This window comes from Hemiscyllium ocellatum, chromosome 32 (genome assembly GCF_020745735.1).
Source record: "Hemiscyllium ocellatum isolate sHemOce1 chromosome 32, sHemOce1.pat.X.cur, whole genome shotgun sequence".
Classification (NCBI taxonomy): Eukaryota; Metazoa; Chordata; class Chondrichthyes; order Orectolobiformes; family Hemiscylliidae; genus Hemiscyllium; species Hemiscyllium ocellatum.
In genome coordinates, this window is record NC_083432.1 from 51,711,463 (window position 1) to 51,727,194 (window position 15,732).

At 42.1% G+C, this 15,732-nt stretch overlaps 2 protein-coding genes across 3 annotated transcripts in view; one reads left to right on the forward strand and one right to left on the reverse strand.

Annotated features, from left to right (window-relative positions):
* The window catches only part of tubg1 (tubulin, gamma 1), a 73,312-nt gene extending 70,365 nt beyond the window's left edge, over window positions 1-2,947 (reverse strand). The window contains exon 1 of the mRNA XM_060848520.1: window positions 2,743-2,947. Within this exon, the coding sequence (XP_060704503.1) occupies window positions 2,743-2,791 (49 nt within the window). The 5' untranslated portion in view covers window positions 2,792-2,947. The remainder of the gene's footprint in view (window positions 1-2,742) is intronic.
* Window positions 2,948-3,096: 149 nt separating this feature from the next.
* The window catches only part of retreg3 (reticulophagy regulator family member 3), a 66,445-nt gene continuing 53,809 nt past the window's right edge, over window positions 3,097-15,732 (forward strand). For both annotated transcript variants that reach the window (XM_060848517.1, XM_060848518.1), the window contains exon 1: window positions 3,097-3,325. In XM_060848517.1, coding sequence (XP_060704500.1) covers window positions 3,099-3,325 — 227 coding nt within the window. In that variant the 5' untranslated portion in view covers window positions 3,097-3,098. The remainder of the gene's footprint in view (window positions 3,326-15,732) is intronic.

Genomic DNA, 15,732 nt, shown 5'->3' on the forward strand with positions numbered 1-15,732 from the left:
TGCTGCCTTGCTTGACGATTTGAAAGATTGATTCATCAAATAATGCGATGTTACCAATGCACAAAATATTTGGCTGTCCAATTTAATAAATGAAGTGAAGATAATTTCTTGCAGGTGGATAATTATGTTACTGAAAGTGATAAATCTGACCCAGAGTAGAATCTTTATGATGAGCGTATCAGAATGAATTTAATGAACTGTGTCAGATGCCAAAGAAAATTCATTTGATGATTTTTGAACAATATGAATTTGTTAAAGCTATCCCTGTAGAATTATTTCAGAAATAAAATGTTAAGTTAATTTGAATTACAAATGTTACTTTCTTTCTCTTACATCTCAAAATGGTGACCACCTACACCAACTGTTCACATTTTATACTAGAAGTACAAGTCCTCTGTTTTGGGGGAATTTTTGTAGCATTGATAGTCAACTTATGAGCAATCTATGGTATCCAAATGAGAAAAGCAGCAGTCCTGCCACCAAATCTTACTAGACATCACTATCTACCATCTTCCAGACTGAAAAACAGCCACTGGGTATTTTCTGTTCCCAAGCCAATTCCTTTTACTCCATTTGATACTACGAATTCATGAACCTCAATTTTGATAACTGCCCTTTTATGATGTATTACTAAAGGATTACTTAAAATCCATACAGGTAACATCTATCACTTTCCATTCATGAACATTCTCTATTTCTTTATCAAAACTTTTAAGTACATTTATTAAGCCTCAAAGCTTTCTAAGTGCTTTTTGAGTTTATTTATTCAATTTTTGTTTATAAAATTCTATATACTACAAATTTTAAATTATCCAGCCTGTAATTACTAGGAATGCCCTTGCACACTTGCTTGAATAAAGCATGTCACAGTTGCCACTCTTCATTTCTCTGGAACATCTGCCATATCTTGCAAAGGCTACAAGATTATAAAACAGATATTTTCTAATCAACCATCTCAGAGAAGTCACTACATACCCTTGGACTTGAATCAAGATCCTCTGCTATCTAAAAAGAATTTCTTTCAGCAACCTGGAATGCAATTCAATTGCATCTTGTGACTAATGTGACGTATTTGATAAGTTGCTACAAAAAAGGGCAATAAGATAAGCAGTCATGGAGTTGGTAGTAATATTAGTAAGGATAGAGGATCGGTTAACAAACAGGAAGCAGACATTGATACAAAAGGGCATTTTCAGTATGGCAAGCTGTGTCCTCCAGTCTGTTAATCTGGGTTTGGGGCCTTGACTATTTAAAACTTTTATTAATATCTTTAATAAAAAGTAACACAAGAGTAATGTATCAAAGTTTGCTGATGATAAAAAGTCAGTTTGAAGGGTAAATTGTGAGAACTTGTGAGAAGAGCTGCAAAAATACAGGCAAGTTAAGTGAGTGCGCTCGAAGATAGCGGATAGACTATAATGTAGGGAAGATATCCACTTTCTAAAAGAGAAGCTCTTAGATATAAAACTTGTAAATTTGTGAAAAAGTTAAGAAACGTGGCAAGTAATTAGGAATCTAAATGTTAGCTTTTACTGCAAGAGAATTGAACTGCAAGGATAAAGAAGTCTAATTAAAATTTGTTGTGATGACATTTCCGATACTATATGCAGCTTTGGTCTGTTTATATTTCAATAAGGATATACTTGTACTAGACGTAGTACAGTGGGTTCAATTGATTGGTTCCTGGGAGGAGAAAGTTGTCAAATAGTATAAGGCTGAGTAAATTCAGTCTACACTCTGAATTTAACAAAACGTTTCTATGAAATCACCTTTCATTCAAGATTATGAAAGGTCTTCATAGGGTATTCTCAGAAGTTGTTTCTTCTGGCTGGGGAATCTAAACATGGGGACATCGTTCCAGAATAAGAGATTGATTGTTTCAGACTGAGATGAAGAGAAATTTCTTCACTCACGGGGCTGTGAATCTTTGGGATTTTATGCCCCACAGTGTTGCATTTTGTCTCTCAGAAAATCAAGTAATATAATGCACAAACAGCAGAATGGTGTTGAGGTCATTGATCAGATTGAGCGGTGGAGAAAACTTGACAAAACCGAATAGTTCCACTTACAGCTCACATTTCTCATGCTACGTTCATCTCTGGCATTTTGTACGAACCAATGTCATAAGTTGAACGTTTCTGTTACCAAAGCTACTTCCATCTCAAAAAAATATTGTGTCCTGCTGTTAACAACTTTCAGATAGTTGTTACTTCTAGACTCGTGTACTTCAATGTTCCACTCTTCCCTTCATTCATTCGAGATAGCACTGTCTTCTCCGTTAACCTGCTGTTCTGGCTGTCCCTTGATCTAGCTGCCTTTCCTGTAGCTTCACTTCGTTTCAGTTTATTATCTAAACCCAATCACTTGCACCAACCTCTTCTAATTGCTTGGAACCACTGAAGAAGTGTTCCTGTCCTAAATCCGCCTTACATATAAAGGCTATTGTTGAGTTTTAGAACACAGATATTCGTAGTAGCAAGAGAGTTGGTGTAGCACAGGAATTCACATGGCCAGAGGACACTTGTTGGATTCTGCCGGGCTGCGCTCCTCGCTGGCCCCTCACTAACTGCAACTCGACCCGCGGGTGTTAATATCCGCCGCGGCCTCATATCAGGCCCGAGTCGGGCCCACACTATCCTCCTCCACACCACGACTAAAGGCAATACGGAATATCCAATATCTAACCAGCTCGCCCACCATATTACCATTCGCAGCCCCATTCCCCGCCCGCTGCTGCCTTACTTTGATTGCCGCACTGGCCGAGCTGCAAAGTGATAATTTCCCGAGGCATCGCCGCCGCTCGACCCGCCAACCGCACAGAGCATGCGCAGATCAACACAGCCTGTTAACGGCGCATTGTCAAACGGATCCATTCTTGTTTATTCGATTCAACTCAGATTCATCTCGAAGATAGACAACGTCCTTAGCAAAATAAAACCGGGAGGTGTGTCTTACAACTTTCTAAACCTGTTTCACGAGCCAAGCAGATGCTTATTTACATTTTGTCAATAATATCAACGTAGTTAATTAATATTCATATTTTCTATCAATATTCATGACGTCGATTAATATTCATGTGTGGTCTGTGCGTCATCAAGATGGATGCCGAGCGAGTGAATGCGGGGCCTGAGGGCAGCGACTGGACATTGGCCTCGGCTCCAACTCCAGGCTCAAAAACGGAGCCTGATCAACGGCTCCGGCAGCAGCAGCTTCTTCGCATCCTGGGTCACTACGAACCCGTGCTGACTTACTGGCAGAGTTTGTTGGTGTGGGAGAGGCCGCTGCACAGCCTGCTTCTATACTTGAGCGTCAACGCCAGCTTCTGGTAAAGGCGGGATGGTGGTCCGGGATGGGACGGAATGGGAGGCAGCGCGGCTGGGACTATGTTGTTGGTTGGAAAAAGATTCTCTCTGCCCCGAAAAATAGTGATCATTACCTTAATGTCAAAGAGGGAGTTGTAGAATTTTTACAACGCAGAAAGAGGCCCTTCGTGTCCGTGCCGATCATCCAACACTCATCTATTATAATCCCATTTCCTAGCTCTTTAACCGGTAGCCTTAAATTTTATGGCGTTTCAAGTGTTCATGTACGTAGTTCTTACAAGTCCTGAAAGTTCCTGGCTCGGCCGATCTTTTAGAAACAGTGTAGATGGAAAAAATCTCTAATTCTCTCGAAAACACGTTATAACTGTGCTTCCTGGTTATTAGACACGCTGCCAATGGCAAAGACTCTCCCTATCTTAAAAATCTCACAACACCCGGTTATAGTCCAACGGGTTTATTTGGACGCTCTAGTTTTCGAAGCGCTGCTTCTTCATCAGGTGGTTGTGAAGCAGGATCATGAGACATAAAAATTATTGCATAAGATTAGTGTCATGCAGCTGAAATGATATATTGAACAAACCAGATTAAATCGTTCATCTTTTTTAGAATGGGTTTGCTAGTTTCTGTTCTTTAATATGTAAATCCCAGAACCTCATTTGTAATATATTTGCACATACATTGTTTGAGCAAAATAGAATGTATAACCTAAAGGCAGTCAATCCATGTAATATTTTCTAAATTCCACTTTAGAAATAGAACCAATCAGACTCTACCATCTTCTGAGAAAAATAACTGGAAGTGACGTCACAAAACACCCAAAGAAACCTAAATACACAAATAGAAAGCAGGACATAACATCAGCACTTCATTGGAGCCTCACTGCAGATATTATCTAGTATGGTGACAAAATGCCTGAAACCGAACCTTCCATTCAGTGAGCACATTCACATCCACATCTCTCTGTATTGTTAGTCTTCCCAAAATGCATCACCTATCACTTTTCCAGATTAAGTTCCCTTTGTCAATGTTTAGTCCATTTGACCAACCCATTTATATTCTGTATTCTAAAAAGTTCCTGCCTTGCTAAAACCACAAAATGGTGAAAATACTCAGGAATGGTTACATGCAAAACATTTAACTTCTCCACCACCTGAGGCTGCTTGGCTTGCTGTGTTCTTCCAGCCTCCTGCTTGTCAAATGTTGTTAGTTAGCAAAATAGCATTAAATGTGTTGGCTCATCAATTTTTGAAGTACCTGAGTGTTAGCAGTGATTAACTCTATGACATGACCTGGATAATGCATTGTTTCTGCATAAACTCCCTTTTTCTACAGTCTGAACCTCCTCCAAAAAAGAAGAGTATATTTGGGAGGCCAGCTTCCCAAGTTTATGTGCCTGCCCCATTACCTTATACATTCCAAGCTCCCTGTGATCCTCTAAAATTTTTTTGGATGTAGGTATGCTCGCTGAGCTGGAAGGTTCACTTCCAGACATTTCGTCACCCTACTAGGTAACATCTTCAGTGGGCCTCAGGTGAAGCACTGTACATGATTCCTGCTTTCTACTTGTATGTTTGGATTTCTTTGGGTTGGTGATGCCATTTCCTGATCTTTTTCTCAGGAGGTGGTAGATGGGGTGTAACTCAATAGAACATAGTAACGCAGTACAGGCCCTTCGTTCTCGATGGTATGACAGGTCAGCGCAATAATCTGAAGCCCATCTAGCCTATACTATTCCATATACGTCCATATGCTTGTCCAATGAAGACTAAAGTTGGCAAATCTATTACCGTTGCAGGCAAAGCATTCCATACCCTTACTACTCTGAGTAAAGAAACTACCTCTGACATCTATCCTATGTCTATCACCCCTCAATTTAAAGCTATGCCCCCTTGTGCTAGCCATCACCATTCAAGGAAATATGCTCTCACTGTCCACCCAATCTTACCCTCTGATTATCTTATATGTCTCTATTAAGTCACCTCTCAACCACCTTCTCTCTAATGAAGACAGCCTCAAGTCCCTCAGCATTTCCTCGTAAGACCTTCCTCCGTACCAGGCAACATCTTAGTAAATCTCCTCTGCACCCTTTCCAAAGCTTCCACATCCTTCTTATAATGAGGTGACCAGAACTGTACACAATACTCCAAGTGCAGCCGCGCCAGAGTTTTGTACAGCTGTAACATAACCTCGTGGTCCCGGAACTCGATCCCTCCATTAATAAAAGCTAAAACACTGTATGCCTTCTTAACAACCCTATCAACCTGGGTGGCAACTTTCAAGGATCTGTGTACCTAGACACCGAGATCTCTCTGCTCATCTACACTACCAAGAATCTTACCATTAGCCCATTACTTTGCATTCCGGTTACTCCAACCAAAGTGAATTACTTCACGTTTGTCCGCATTAAACTCCATTTGCTACCTGTCAGCCCAGTTCTGCATCTTATCTATGTCTCTTTGTAAACTACTACATCTTTTGTCACTATCCACAATTCCACCGACCTTGGTGTTGTGTGCAAATTTGCTAACCCACCTTTCTGCGCCCTCATCCAGGTCGTCTATAAAAATGACAAACAGCAATGTGTTTGTTCCAACCAGAACTCTCTCAACAAGCTCATCAAGTTAGACCCCATCTACCACCTCCTGAGAAAAAGAACAGGGGGAAATGGCATCACCACAGGAAATGACATCATCAACCCAAAGAAACCCAAATATATAAATAGAAAGCAGGAATCATGTACAGTGCTTCACCTGGAGGCCCACTGAAGATGTTACCTTGTAGGGTGACAAAATGTTTGGAAGTGAACCTTCCAGCTCAGCGAGAACCAGAACCTTAACCTGAGCTACAAATCTTCTCAAAACTCGCTTATAGTTTTTTTAATCATATTTTCCCTTAGTTTTCTTTCTTCCCAAGTACATTATCTCATACTAAATTCTATTGGCCACTTTTCTGTAATATCACTATTACCTATTTCTTCACTGTCACCTATTGTATAATGTGAACTATTTCATTTATGTCTTTAAATCGTTAATATGTATCACCAGTGCTCTGAACTGTGGGAGGAATAATGATGGACTTAAATAAAGTTTAGGGGTAGACATGCAAAAGATTAAATTTAAATGTAGTGAAAGGTACAGTGATACATTTTGGTAGGAATAATGAGGATAAGTAATATTATTATTTAAAGGGTGTAGTTCTAAATGAGGAACGTAGCTAACCAAGGAAATTAAGAAGAGTATTAACTTGGAAGAAAAAGTATATAAGGAGGCAAAAATCACTAATACCTGGAAGACCGGGATAAACTCGGAATCCAGCAAAGGAGAACTACAAAGATAATAAAGAGAAAAAATAAACCATGTGCAAACTAGTGAGGAATATAAAAACTGACTAACCTTCTTTTAATAGATAAAAAGGAAGAGAAGTGTCAAAGTGAACATCGGCCCCTTCGAAAATGAATCTAGGAAGATTGCAAGAGAATAACAGAGAAATTAGATTGATATTTTGCATCAGACTTTACAGTGTAAAATACCTTGAACACCTCTTTAAGACTAAAGAGTACAAGGAAGAAATTAAGTGCCATCACCATCACTAGTGAAGTGGTATTAGACGAACTAATGGAGTGAAAGGCAGATAAGAGCCTGGCCCTGATGACTTGCATTCCAGGGTAGTAAAAGAATTCGTTTCAAAGTTAGTGGAATCCAACAGTCCTTGGATTCTGGAGAAGTACGGAGGATTAGAAAACTGCCAATGTGATACCTCCTATTCAAAAAGCAGGTAACTATAACATGAGTGGTCGATGACTCTCTGGGTCTGTACTCAATCAAGATTAGAATGATGAGGTGGGATCTCATTGAAACTTACAAAATACTGACAGTTTGGGATAGAATGGCGGTGGAGAAAATATTTCCACTAGTTGGAGCGACTAGGATCTGAGTGCATAGTCTCGGGTTAAAGGGCTGACCCTTTAAAACTGAGTTGAGGAGGAATGTCTTCAGCCAGAGGGTGGCAAATCTGTGGAACTCATTGCAGCAGAAGGCTGTGGAGGCCAAGTCATTGAGTACATTGATTGGTGAGGGGATCATGAGTTACAGGGAGAAGGCAGGAAAATGGGGTTGAGAAATCCATCAGCCATGATCAAATTGTGGAGCAGACTTGATGAGCTAAATGGCTTAATTCTGCTTCTTTCTCTTCTGGCCTTGTAATCAGTGAAGGAATCAAGGTTACAGGGAAAATGCAGCAAAGTGGACCTGAGGAATGACAGACCAGCCATGATCTTATTGAATGGAGGAGCAGATACGACGAGCTTTATGGTCTTAAGAATAGAAACCTAGGGCTGATTATATCAATAACATCAGTAAACAACTTAACTAATACTCAGCCCATTGAAGGGACACAAAAAAAACCTCAATTTGAAAGGAAATTATCAAGTTATAGTAGCATGTTGCAGGCTAGTGATGCACACATCAGTAAGAACTTAGGTATACGTGCACATCTGAATGACAATCGTAGTTTGTGAAGGTGGTTACAAAGACTTGGAGATCCTGGCATTAGAAATATTGGGGTCAACTTGAAATCCTAAATCTATTTCTGTCTACATGGGTGATACTTTCCAGAGTTATGATTTTATTTCCACAAGAAAAGTGTCTTGCTTATCTCATCGCCCTAATTTTTAACTGACCTTCATTGTCCATCCAAGTACCTCAATTTAAAATCCTCATTTTGAAATCTACCCATGTCATTAGCTCACCCTGTCTCCAAAATCAATTCCAAACACGTTTTCACATAAACTCATTGCTCCTCTAACTGTGTCTATCCTTATTTTTTAAAAAAGTCTTAATTGTCTGGAATTCTTGCCTTAAAATGCTTTTAATTTTAATCTTTCTGTAACTTTTAAAGACATCCTCAAAATCTATCTCCTTGATTCTTTGACCACTGCTTTGTTTTTTAATCCTCTATCTCAAGATCATTTATTTCAATCCAATTTAGTTTTGTTTGCTTTTACATAGTTTTTTTTGTTAATTTGTTTTTATTAGAAAAGGTTTTTATTCTTTTACAAAATTATAAAAATACAAAAATGAAAATCAATATAACAATCTTATATTATAAAAACATTAACAGTAAACTACCTTCTCCTCTATAAACAAACCAAAGCTATCTCAAAAAATACAAAACAATCTTTTCACATTAAGATTCAATAAGTAACTGTACTTGGCAAATCAGTTTAGGTTGGCCCAGATTGTACTAGACCAGCCTAATCCTACCTAGAATGAGTCAAATTAGATAAAATCATCCTGAATTAATTTAACTCAAATTAAATCAAACAAAAATTAAATTAAAATACAACACTTGCAGCACCTCCACCAAGACTTCAACCTACAGGACCATCAGTTATAACACCCATATTTATCAAGCCCCCCCCCTCCCCCAAAAGAGGGCCTCTGCACTGCCCCCACAGCTGTATAAAAGCCCTGGTCAATATTGCTGACAGGTCCATATCTGTGTAATTTAAAAAGGGCCGCCACTTCTTATAGAATGGTTCTGTTTTCTGGCGCACCACACTTGTGAGATCATAAACAAAGAAACAAAAGAAAATTTACAGCCCAGGAACAGGCCCTTCAGCCCTCCAAGCCTGAGCCGATCCAAATGTACTGTCTAAAGCTGTTAATTCCTAAGCATCTGTATCCCTCTGTTCCCCACCTACTCATGCATTTGTCCAGACGCATCTTAAATGAATCGACAGTGCCTGCCTCTACCACCTCTGCTGGCAACGTGTTCCAAATGCCCACCACCCTCTGTGTGAAGTACTTACCATGTGTATCCCCCTTAAACCTTTCACCTCTCACCTTGAAAGCATGACCTCTCGTTATTGAATCCTTTACCCTGGGAAAAAGCTTGTCTCTATCCACCCTATCTATACCCTTCATGATTTTGTAGACGTCAATCAGGTCCCCCCTCAGTCTCCTTTTTTTTAATGAAAACAATCCTAACCTACTTACCCTCTCTTCATAGCTAACACCTTCCGTACCAGGCAACATCCTTGTAAACCTTCTCTGCACCCTCTCCAAAGCGTCCACATCCTTTTGGTAATGTGGTGACCAGAACCGTACACAATATTCTAAATAAAGCTGAAACAAAGTCTTGTACAATTTTAACATGCTCTGCCAGCTCTTATACTCAATAGCCTGTCTGATGAAGGCAAACTTGCCATATGCCTTCTTGACCACTCTATCCACCTGTGCAGCCATCTTCAGGCTACAATTGACCTGAACTCCCAGATCTCTCTGCTCATCAACTGTTCCCAAGGCTCTTCTGTTTATAGAATAGTTCGCCCTAGAATTAGACCTTGCAAAATCCATCACCTCACATTTGCCCAGATTGAACTCCATCTGCTACTTCTCTGCCCAACTCTCCAGTCTATCTGTATTCTCCTGTGTTCTTTGACAGTCCTCTGTTTTCTGCTACTCCACCAATCTCCATGTCATCTGCAAATTTACTGGTCAGACTACCAATGCCCTCTTCCAGATAATTTCTGTACATTACAAACAACAGTGACCCCAGCACTGATCCCTGTAAAACATCACTGGTCACCTTTCTTCATTTCGAGAAACTCCCTTCGACTGTTAATCTGGCTCCTGCTAACCAACCAGTTCTTTATCCATGACGCTAGAAGACCCTGCACACTGTGACATCACCCTCTCCAAAAGTTTACCATGGGGAACCTTATCTTGCAACATGTTTGAGGGATGCCGTAGTCGTCCCTGCTGATTACACTTGCAGGAAGTGAACCATCTCCAGCTCCTCCAAGACCGTGTTAGGGAACTGGAGCTGGAGTTGGATGAACTTAGGATCATTCGGGAGGCAGAGGGAGTCATAGAACGGAGCTTTAGGGAAGTAGTAACTCCAAAGATTGCAGACAGATGGGGAACAGTGAGGGGGACTGGGAGGAAGCAGCCAGTGCAAGGACCCCCTGCGGTCGTTCCCCTCAAGAACAAGTATACCGTTTTGGATACATGTGGGGGGGGGGAACGACTTACCAGGGGTAAGCAATGGGTTCAGGCCTCTGGCACGGAGCCTGTCCCCATTGCTCAGAAGGGAAGGAAGGAGAAGAGCAGAACAATAGTTATTGGGGACTCGATAGTTCGGGGCACAAATGGGCGGTTTTGCGGGGGCGAGAGAGATTCACGATTGGTATGTTGCCTCCCAGGTGCAAGGGTACATGACGTCTCTGATCGTGTTTTCCAGGTTCTTGAGGGGGAGGGGGAGCAGCCTGAAGTCATGGTCCACATTGGCACCAACTACATAGGTAAGAAGAGGGATGTGGATGTTAGGCAGGCTTTCAGGGAGCTAGGTTGGAAGCTCAGAGTTAGAACAAACAGAGTTGTTGTCTCTGGTTTGTTACCCATGCCATGTGATAGAGAGTGGAGGAATAGGGAGAGAGAACAGTTAAATGCGTGGCTACAGGGATGGTGCTGGAGGGAGGGGTTCCGGTATCTGGATAACTGGGGTTCTTTCTGGGGAAGGTGGTACCTCTATATGGTCTACACCTGAACCTGAGGGGCACCAGTATCCCTTGGTGGGAGGTTTGCTAGTGCTCTTTGGGAGGGGTTTAAACTAACTCTGCAGGGGCATGGGAACCTAGACTGTAGCTTTAGGGTGCAGGACCTTGAGTGTAGGGAGGTTAGGAACACGGCATCAATCTCAAAGGAGGGTGCCTGTAAACAGGAAGGTGGCTTGAAATGTGTATGCTTCAGTGCGAGAAGTATACAAAATAAGGTAGGTGAACTTGCAGTGTGGTACCTGGGATTTCGATGTTGTGGCTATTACGGAGACATGAGTAGAACAGGGACAGGAATGGCTGTTGCAGGTTCCAGGGTTTAAATGTTTTAGTAAGGTCAGAGGTGGGGGTAAAAGTGGGGGAGGTGTGGCATTACTATCCTTGACAAGCATTACAGCAGTGGAAAGGATCATGGATGAAGACTCACCATCTGAGGTAGTTTGGGCTGAAGTTAGAAATAGGAAAGGTGAGGTCACCCTGTTAGGAGTTTTCTACAGGCCTCCTAATAGTCCTAGAGACGTAGAAGAAAGGATTGCGAGGATGATTCAGGAGAAGAGTGAAAGTAGTAGGGTGGTTGTTATGGGGGACTTTAACTTTCCAGATATTGACTGGGAAAGCTATAGCTCGAGTATGTTAGATGGGTCGGTGTTTGTCTAATGTGTGCAGGAGGGTTTCCTGACACAATATGTAAACAGACCAACAAGGGGTGAGGCCATACTGGATTTGGTTCTGGGTAACGAACCAGGCCAGGTGTTAGAGTTGGAGGTAGGTGAGCACTTTGGGGACAGTGACCACAATTCGGTGATTTTTGCTCTAGTGATGGAGAGGGATAAGTGTGCACTGCAGGGCAAGAGTTATAGCTGGGGACAGAGAAATTATGATGTGGTGAGGCATGACTTAGGATGCGTGGCTTGGAAAAGTAGGCTTCAAGGGAAGGGTGCAATCGATATGTGGAGCTTGTTCAAGGAGCGACTATTGAGTGTCCTTGATAAGTATGTACCAGTCAGGCAGGGAGGAAAGGGTCATGTGAGGGAGCCATGGTTTAATAAGGAATTGGAATCCCTTGTTAAAGGGAAGAGGGCGGCCTATGTAAAGATGAGGCGTGAAGGTTCAATTGGGGGGATTGAGAGTTATAAGGTAGCCAGGAAGGATCTAAAGAGAGAGTTAAGAGCAGCAAGGAGGGGACATGAAAAGTCCTTGGTTGGTAGGATTAGGGAAAACCCAAAGGCTTTCTATAGGTATGTCAGGAATAAAAGAATGACTAGGGTAGGAATAGGTCCAGTCAAGGATAGTAGTGGGAAGTTGTGCGTGGAGGCTGAAGACATTGGGGAGACACTGAATGAATACTTTTCGTCAGTATTCACTCAGGAACAGGACATTGTTGCCGATGTGAATATTGAGTCACAATTAATTAGAATGGATGGCTTTGAGGTATGTAGGGAAGAGGTGTTGGAAATGCTGGAAAGGGTGAAAATAGATAAGTCACCTGGGCCTCATGGCATTTATCCTAGGATTCTCTGGAAAGTAAGGGAGGAGTTTGCAGAGCCATTGGCCTTGATTTTTATGTCCTTGTTGTCTACAGGAATAGTGCCAGAAGACTGGAGGATAGCAAATGTGGTTCCCTTGTTCAAAAGGAGAATAGGGATAACCCTAGTAACTATAAGCTGATGAGTCTCACTTCTGTTGGGGGCAAAGTCTTAGAGAGAATTGTAAGGGATAGGATTTATGAACATCTGGATAGGAATAATGTGATCAAGGATAGTCAGCATGGTTTTGTGAAGGGCAGGTCGGTGCCTCACAAACCTTATTGAATTCTTTGAGAAGGTGACTAAGGAGGTGGATGAGGGTAAAGTGGTAGATGTGGTGTATATGGATTTTAGTAAGGCGTTTGATAAGGTTTCCCATGGTAGGCTACTGCAAAAAATACGGAGGTATGGCATTGAGGGTGCGTTGGAGGTTTGGATTAGGAATTGGCTGGCTGGAAGAAGACAGAGGGTAGTAGTTGATGGTAAAGGTTCATCTTGGAGTGCAGTTTCTAGCGGTGTTCCGCAAGGATCTGTTTTGGGACCATTGCTGTTTGTCATTTTTATAAATGACCTGGAGGAGGGGCTAGAAGGTTGGGTGAGCAAGTTTTGCGGATGATACAAAAGTCGGTAGAGTTGTTGACAGTAAGGAAGGATGTGGCAGGTTACAGCGGGATATAGATAAGCTGCAGAGCTGGGCAGAAAGGTGGCAAATGGAGTTCAATCTAGCTAAGTGTGAAATGATTCACTTTGGTAAGAGTAACAAGAAGATGGGGTACTGGGTTAATGGTCGGATACTTGGTAGTGTGGATGAGCAGAGGGATCTTGGTGTCCATGTACACAAATCACTGAAAGTTGCCACCCAGGTAAATAGTGCTGTGAAGAAGGCATATGGCATACTGGCTTTTATTGATAGAGGAATTGAGTTCCGGAGTCCTGAGGTCATGTTGCAGTTGTATAAGACTCTGGTGCGGTCGCATCTGGAGTATTGTGTGCAGTTTTGGTCACCGTACTATAGGAAGGATGTGGAGGCACTGGAACGGATGCAGAGGAGGTTTACCAGGATGTTGTTTGGTATGGTAGGAAGATTGTATGAGGAAAGGCTGAGGCACTTGGGGCTGTTTTCATTGGAGAAAAGAAGGTTTAGGGATGACTTGATAGAGGTGTACAAGATGATTAGAGGTTTAGATAGGGTTGACAATGAGAACCTTTTTCCACGTATGGTGTCAGCTATTACGAGGGGGCATAGCTTTAAATTAAGGGGTGGTAGGTATAGGACAGATGTTAGGGGTAGATAACATATATGGCGGGTAGTGGGCCAGTGTAGGTTAAATGGGCTTGGGTCGGCGCAACATCGAGGGCCAAAAGGGCCTGTACTGTGCTGTATTTTTCTACGTTCTATGTAATGCCTTTCTAAAGTCCATGTACATGACATCTACAGCCCTTCCTTTATTTATCAACTTGGTTCCTTCCTCAAAGAACTCTACCAAGTTGGTAAAACACAATTTCCTCTGCACAAAACCATGTTGCCTATCACTGATTCCTGAAGAAGGGCTTATGCCCGAAACGTCGAATCTCCTGTTCCTTGGATGCTGCCTGACCTGCTGCGCTTTCCAGCAACACATTTTCAGCTCTTTATCACTGATAAGCCCATTCTCTTCCAAATATAAATAGGTCCTATTCCCTCAGTACCTTCTCCAGCAACTTTCCCACCGCTGACATCAGGCTGACGTCTGTAGTTACCTGAAATATCTCTGCTACCCTTCTTGTACAGGGGGGAACAACATTAGCAACTCTCCAGTTCTCTGGCACTTCACCTGTGTTTAAGGATGCTATAAAGATCTGTCAGGCCCCTAGCTATTTCCTTTCTCTCCTCCCTCAGCAACTTGGGATAAATCCCATCCAGTCCTGGGGATTTGTCCACCTTAATATCCTTTAGCCTACACTCATCCTCCCTCCTTATGTCAATGTGATCCAGAGTAAACAAACTTCTATCTAATCTCAACATTCATCATGTCCCTCTCCTCAGTGAACACTGCAAAGTAATCATTGAGAATCTCACCCATTTTCTCAGGTTTGACACACAACCTTCCTTCCTTATTCTTTAGTGGACCAATCCTTTCTCTAGTTACCCTTTTGCTTCTTATAGATGAATAAAAGGCCTTGGAATTCTCCTTAATTCTGCTCGCTAAAGTTATCTCATGACCCCTTTTAGCCCACTTGATTCCTGCACAATCTTCAACCTGTCTTTGAAAACCCCCCACATATCAAATGTGGACTTCCCTACAGATAGCTGCCCCCAATCCACATTTCCCAGCTCTTGCCAAATTTTGATATCATTGGCCTTGGCCCAGTTTAATAATCTTCCCTTGGGATCATTCTCACCTTTGTCTACGAGTATTCTAAAACTTACAGAATTGTGGTCACTATTACCGAAGAAATCCCCCACTGCAACTTCTACCACCTGGCCTAGCTCATTCCCAAACACCAGGTCCAATATGGCCCATTCCCTGGTTGGACTTTTGACATACTGCTCTAGACAAACTAGCCCCAACACTGTAACTGCACCCTTCTTATTTCTCAACTCCACCCATAATGCCACACTGCTCGTGCCCTTCTTTAGCACAGCCATGATATCGTCCCTGACCAGCAATGCAATTCCTCCCTTGCTTTTACTTCCCTCCCTGTCCTGTCTGAAGCATCTATATCATGGAACATTTAGTTGCCAATCATGCCCTTCCTTCAACCAAGAGTCTGTGATCGCAATAACGTCGTACTCCCAGGCACCAATCCAAGCCCTAAGTTCATCTGCCTTACCCAGTATACTCCTTGCATTAAAGCATATGCACTTCAGACCACCAGTTTTTCTTTTGTTCATCTGCTCTCTGCCTACTCTTCCCTTGGTAATGCTGACTTCATGACCCTGTTCTTTATAGTCTCTAGTTTCCACTTCACTGTCTACTAGTCTTCTAGTTCCCAGCCCTTAGTCGAGGTTGTGGCTGCAGGCGCGTCCCATGCTGTAGGGAGTGGTCTGCTTGCTGCGATCCTTTGACCCCTTTACCTTTATTGTTCTCCATCTTGCCCCAGCACAGCAGACCGATCAGATCGCTGCCATTTTGGATCCTCATTACATATTCGTTTATTATCATCCTGTGTTATCAGGGCAACGTCTGTATTTGATGTTATGAAATACTGGAATTGCAAACTTACTGTATGCCAAATGATATTAAAATAAACACCGATCCATTGATCGTAAATGTACCAGGCAACAGGGCCTTGTTTCAAACTTGTTGCTAGTCAAAGTTTGTGAGAAAATTTGTAGCTCGGGTGC